Source organism: Diachasma alloeum, unplaced genomic scaffold (assembly GCF_001412515.2).
Source record: "Diachasma alloeum isolate Michigan unplaced genomic scaffold, Dall2.0 Dall_scaffold_03099, whole genome shotgun sequence".
Taxonomy (NCBI): Eukaryota; Metazoa; Arthropoda; class Insecta; order Hymenoptera; family Braconidae; genus Diachasma; species Diachasma alloeum.
The window spans coordinates 364-6,896 of record NW_021682471.1 but is presented as its reverse complement, the minus strand read 5'-3'; the positions used below and the strand labels follow the sequence as shown (position 1 = coordinate 6,896).

The 6,533-nt window shown below is 38.3% G+C and overlaps 1 protein-coding gene across 1 annotated transcript; it reads right to left on the bottom strand.

Annotated features, from left to right (window-relative positions):
* Window positions 1–571: 571 nt before the first annotated feature.
* LOC107046894 (ATP-dependent DNA helicase pif1-like) lies at window positions 572–1,291 on the bottom strand. Its single transcript, XM_015269617.1, has one exon. It carries the CDS (start codon window positions 1,289–1,291, stop codon window positions 572–574), a length of 720 nt encoding a protein of 239 aa, XP_015125103.1.
* Window positions 1,292–6,533: the final 5,242 nt, after the last annotated feature.

Here is a 6,533-nt window from a genome sequence, read left to right as displayed (position 1 = left end):
ACTGTCGTCTCGAAATAAATGCACCACTCATGATTTCAAATTTCACCTCTAAACGTTCAATTGCCTATTCTTGCCCAGATTCCAATTTTATGATGATAGAGTTGATGTATTCTTTTGCCTTATCAATGGATTTGGTGATGGATATTACAACATCAATTGTTCCATTAACTAAACCGATGGTCACATCGATGTTTCGTCTTAACATGATTGTGNTTTTCTGATCTGACTAGATCATACCACTTGCAAAATTCGTAAAGACTTATAGACTCGAGCTTTTTTGGTCGATTGGGATGATGATCATCAATCAATGATGGACAAAATATATCTGTAGATTCTTTGTCTAGCTTAGCGATTTCGTCGTGATGCNCTCTTCTGTATGAATTTCTTCCAACATTATGGTATTCAAACATTCGCATTGTTTACATGTTGCTAGTAAACACACCGCGTCTGGTGGCTAATTTCTTATGTACAGAGCTAGAAGATGGATGCGATTCGAAGTTTTCGATGAGCCGATGTCAAGTTTCTGCGTTTCCAATAATGCGACGTCTTCAGCTGTCATACTAACAACCCTTCAACGAGATAAAAGATTTCCATACACTTTATCCTTCTGCTGACGCATATTGATTGTCAATTCATCGTAGCTGAATAAATCGACCCAAAGATTGACACTACACATAGATCCTAACCGTTTTTCGACTGCATTTGATGGGATTTTCATATATGGTGGATCTTGACGAACAGGGGGTAGTTGTAACAAATCTCCGAACACGAGAATATGTTTTTTACCGAACCATCCATCAGTCTGTTCGAATGTATTAAATATTTCCATGAGTCGTTGATTGATGTACATCAAGGTAGTATTAGACACCATTGATATTTCATCAATGATAATGAGCTTGACGTCTCGCATCTGTTCACGCATTAGTTTCAATAAATAATCGGATAATTGCTTATATTTTGGAGTATCATCATGTTCTATTAGAAGTTGGAAGTATCTGTGAATAGTCAATCCATTGACATTATAAGCTGCAATACCTGTGGGAGCTGTAACTGCACTCTGTCCATTCAACTCTTTCGCGATCCATGTTTGAATGACCTCAATTAAGAAACTCTTACCTGTGCCACCTTCACCGCTGATATAAAGGCGTAATATTTCCTCCTTGAAAGTCAAAATATGTTTCACTTTTTCGAATATTCTCTTTTGATCAACATTCATTTGGGATATCATGGCATCCAAATCTACACTCTTTGTTACTTTTTCATCAATATCATGGAATTCTTTCATAGCCATTTTGCCTTCCTTTGGATCATTCCTCACTTATATCCCAGGTGATTGCGTTATCCCTTCATTCGATTTTTCCAGTTCATCACGAATTTTCTCGGAAATGTAATCTATTTCTTTTTGGAAATCTTCCATTTGTTTAGAATATTCACAAGCCTTTCTCAGGGACTCTTTTTCATTTTCAAATGCATCAGTATAAGTCGAAAAGCCTCTTTTCAACTCGTCTGTATCTCTCCATGGTGTGAACAGGAGTAATAACGTGAAGAAATATTTCTCAGGTTCAGTATTGATATCGTTTCTCCAGTGATTGATCAAATAACCTCGTTCACGTCTTTTCAAGAATAACGAAGAACCCAGAGTGTAGTATTCCACACCTTTAGCTTTTTTTTCTGATCTGACTAGATCATACCACTTGCAAAATTCGTAAAGACTTATAGACTCGAGCTTTTTTGGTCGATTGGGATGATGATCATCAATCAATGATGGACAAAATATATCTGTAGATTCTTTGTCTAGCTTAGCGATTTCGTCGTGATGCTTTACTTTTCGATTCCGTACCATCCTTACATCCAACCACTTAATAGTTGTGTTAGAGTCTGTTCCGTATAAAGAAATTGATAACAGCGTATCGGAGGCTTCAAGAGCTCCGATTTCTCGATTGTGGAGAGCACGCATTCCAATATTCCATAATTTTTGCCTTATAGTTTTCGTTGACGTTGCATCCTTTATAACTGTTGAAGACTTCGAGACTTCATGTTTCGTTGAATATTTCANCATCTGTTCACGCATTAGTTTCAATAAATAATCGGATAATTGCTTATATTTTGGAGTATCATCATGTTCTATTAGAAGTTGGAAGTATCTGTGAATAGTCAATCCATTGACATTATAAGCTGCAATACCTGTGGGAGCTGTAACTGCACTCTGTCCATTCAACTCTTTCGCGATCCATGTTTGAATGACCTCAATTAAGAAACTCTTACCTGTGCCACCTTCACCGCTGATATAAAGGCGTAATATTTCCTCCTTGAAAGTCAAAATATGTTTCACTTTTTCGAATATTCTCTTTTGATCAACATTCATTTGGGATATCATGGCATCCAAATCTACACTCTTTGTTACTTTTTCATCAATATCATGGAATTCTTTCATAGCCATTTTGCCTTCCTTTGGATCATTCCTCACTTATATCCCAGGTGATTGCGTTATCCCTTCATTCGATTTTTCCAGTTCATCACGAATTTTCTCGGAAATGTAATCTATTTCTTTTTGGAAATCTTCCATTTGTTTAGAATATTCACAAGCCTTTCTCAGGGACTCTTTTTCATTTTCAAATGCATCAGTATAAGTCGAAAAGCCTCTTTTCAACTCGTCTGTATCTCTCCATGGTTTGAACAGGAGTAATAACGTGAAGAAATATTTCTCAGGTTCAGTATTGATATCGTTTCTCCAGTGATTGATCAAATAACCTCGTTCACGTCTTTTCAAGAATAACGAAGAACCCAGAGTGTAGTATTCCACACCTTTAGCTTTTTTTTCTGATCTGACTAGATCATACCACTTGCAAAATTCGTAAAGACTTATAGACTCGAGCTTTTTTGGTCGATTGGGATGATGATCATCAATCAATGATGGACAAAATATATCTGTAGATTCTTTGTCTAGCTTAGCGATTTCGTCGTGATGCTTTACTTTTCGATTCCGTACCATCCTTACATCCAACCACTTAATAGTTGTGTTAGAGTCTGTTCCGTATAAAGAAATTGATAACAGCGTATCGGAGGCTTCAAGAGCTCCGATTTCTCGATTGTGGAGAGCACGCATTCCAATATTCCATAATTTTTGCCTTATAGTTTTCGTTGACGTTGCATCCTTTATAACTGTTGAAGACTTCGAGACTTCATGTTTCGTTGAATATTTCATGCAGTATTGTGTCAAGAGTGATGATGATTCTCCAATGAACTGGATATCCATATTTCCTTCCCATGCTATGAGAATAGCAGGGTTGTAATCATTGGTGTTAATTTCTTTTTCGGTTCGTGGAAGATCATAAAATCTCGATTTGGTTTTGAGCTTCTTTCTTCCAGCAATTGAAATGGCAGGATCTCGNTTTTGGAGTATCATCATGTTCTATTAGAAGTTGGAAGTATCTGTGAATAGTCAATCCATTGACATTATAAGCTGCAATACCTGTGGGAGCTGTAACTGCACTCTGTCCATTCAACTCTTTCGCGATCCATGTTTGAATGACCTCAATTAAGAAACTCTTACCTGTGCCACCTTCACCGCTGATATAAAGGCGTAATATTTCCTCCTTGAAAGTCAAAATATGTTTCACTTTTTCGAATATTCTCTTTTGATCAACATTCATTTGGGATATCATGGCATCCAAATCTACACTCTTTGTTACTTTTTCATCAATATCATGGAATTCTTTCATAGCCATTTTGCCTTCCTTTGGATCATTCCTCACTTATATCCCAGGTGATTGCGTTATCCCTTCATTCGATTTTTCCAGTTCATCACGAATTTTCTCGGAAATGTAATCTATTTCTTTTTGGAAATCTTCCATTTGTTTAGAATATTCACAAGCCTTTCTCAGGGACTCTTTTTCATTTTCAAATGCATCAGTATAAGTCGAAAAGCCTCTTTTCAACTCGTCTGTATCTCTCCATGGTGTGAACAGGAGTAATAACGTGAAGAAATATTTCTCAGGTTCAGTATTGATATCGTTTCTCCAGTGATTGATCAAATAACCTCGTTCACGTCTTTTCAAGAATAACGAAGAACCCAGAGTGTAGTATTCCACACCTTTAGCTTTTTTTTCTGATCTGACTAGATCATACCACTTGCAAAATTCGTAAAGACTTATAGACTCGAGCTTTTTTGGTCGATTGGGATGATGATCATCAATCAATGATGGACAAAATATATCTGTAGATTCTTTGTCTAGCTTAGCGATTTCGTCGTGATGCTTTACTTTTCGATTCCGTACCATCCTTACATCCAACCACTTAATAGTTGTGTTAGAGTCTGTTCCGTATAAAGAAATTGATAACAGCGTATCGGAGGCTTCAAGAGCTCCGATTTCTCGATTGTGGAGAGCACGCATTCCAATATTCCATAATTTTTGCCTTATAGTTTTCGTTGACGTTGCATCCTTTATAACTGTTGAAGACTTCGAGACTTCATGTTTCGTTGAATATTTCATGCAGTATTGTGTCAAGAGTGATGATGATTCTCCAATGAACTGGATATCCATATTTCCTTCCCATGCTATGAGAATAGCAGGGTTGTAATCATTGGTGTTAATTTCTTTTTCGGTTCGTGGAAGATCATAAAATCTCGATTTGGTTTTGAGCTTCTTTCTTCCAGCAATTGAAATGGCAGGATCTCGGAGGATGAATGTGTCGGTTACAGGGCGAGGAAAACCAAATCGACATTTCTTTGTTAGTTTCCCAGACAACTCCTTTCACGTGCGTCAGCAGTAACTGTTATGTTTATGATTTTGATGCGTGATAACTCGGCGATGTAAAGTCGGTGAGATTTTTGGATCAGGCGTTTTACAAGTCACATATTTCATTATAAATTCTGCCACTTCTTCATTTGAATTAATCCCAATAATTGGTGCGCCTTTGACCCACACTAATAAATGGGAATACTGAATGCCTCGGCCTTGATATTCTCTTCGCCAAAAATAATGCTCAATTTCACCGATAGGATGACTATCTGATTGTATAAAATCGAGTAAAGCGTGGAGTTTCATATCAAGGAATCGAGACACTGAAACGGAATCCGCTGCAATGACTTCACCATCAGATAATTTGTCCAAATACGGCGTATTGATTCTGCGGATATATAAGACTACTAGGGGACTTCGCCTCCTGCTCGCTTCGCTCGCTCCCCCCCAATCCAACTGTCAGCCCCCCACCGCGTTTGACCCTGGGACACCCTCCTCTCTTCTAACCCCCCTNAAGAAATATTTCTCAGGTTCAGTATTGATATCGTTTCTCCAGTGATTGATCAAATAACCTCGTTCACGTCTTTTCAAGAATAACGAAGAACCCAGAGTGTAGTATTCCACACCTTTAGCTTTTTTTTCTGATCTGACTAGATCATACCACTTGCAAAATTCGTAAAGACTTATAGACTCGAGCTTTTTTGGTCGATTGGGATGATGATCATCAATCAATGATGGACAAAATATATCTGTAGATTCTTTGTCTAGCTTAGCGATTTCGTCGTGATGCTTTACTTTTCGATTCCGTACCATCCTTACATCCAACCACTTAATAGTTGTGTTAGAGTCTGTTCCGTATAAAGAAATTGATAACAGCGTATCGGAGGCTTCAAGAGCTCCGATTTCTCGATTGTGGAGAGCACGCATTCCAATATTCCATAATTTTTGCCTTATAGTTTTCGTTGACGTTGCATCCTTTATAACTGTTGAAGACTTCGAGACTTCATGTTTCGTTGAATATTTCATGCAGTATTGTGTCAAGAGTGATGATGATTCTCCAATGAACTGGATATCCATATTTCCTTCCCATGCTATGAGAATAGCAGGGTTGTAATCATTGGTGTTAATTTCTTTTTCGGTTCGTGGAAGATCATAAAATCTCGATTTGGTTTTGAGCTTCTTTCTTCCAGCAATTGAAATGGCAGGATCTCGGAGGATGAATGTGTCGGTTACAGGGCGAGGAAAACCAAATCGACATTTCTTTGTTAGTTTCCCAGACAACTCCTTTCACGTGCGTCAGCAGTAACTGTTATGTTTATGATTTTGATGCGTGATAACTCGGCGATGTAAAGTCGGTGAGATTTTTGGATCAGGCGTTTTACAAGTCACATATTTCATTATAAATTCTGCCACTTCTTCATTTGAATTAATCCCAATAATTGGTGCGCCTTTGACCCACACTAATAAATGGGAATACTGAATGCCTCGGCCTTGATATTCTCTTCGCCAAAAATAATGCTCAATTTCACCGATAGGATGACTATCTGATTGTATAAAATCGAGTAAAGCGTGGAGTTTCATATCAAGGAATCGAGACACTGAAACGGAATCCGCTGCAATGACTTCACCATCAGATAATTTGTCCAAATACGGCGTATTGATTCTGCGGATATATAAGACTACTAGGGGACTTCGCCTCCTGCTCGCTTCGCTCGCTCCCCCCCAATCCAACTGTCAGCCCCCCCACCGCGTTTGATCCTGGGACACCCTCCTCCCTTCTAACCCCCCCCC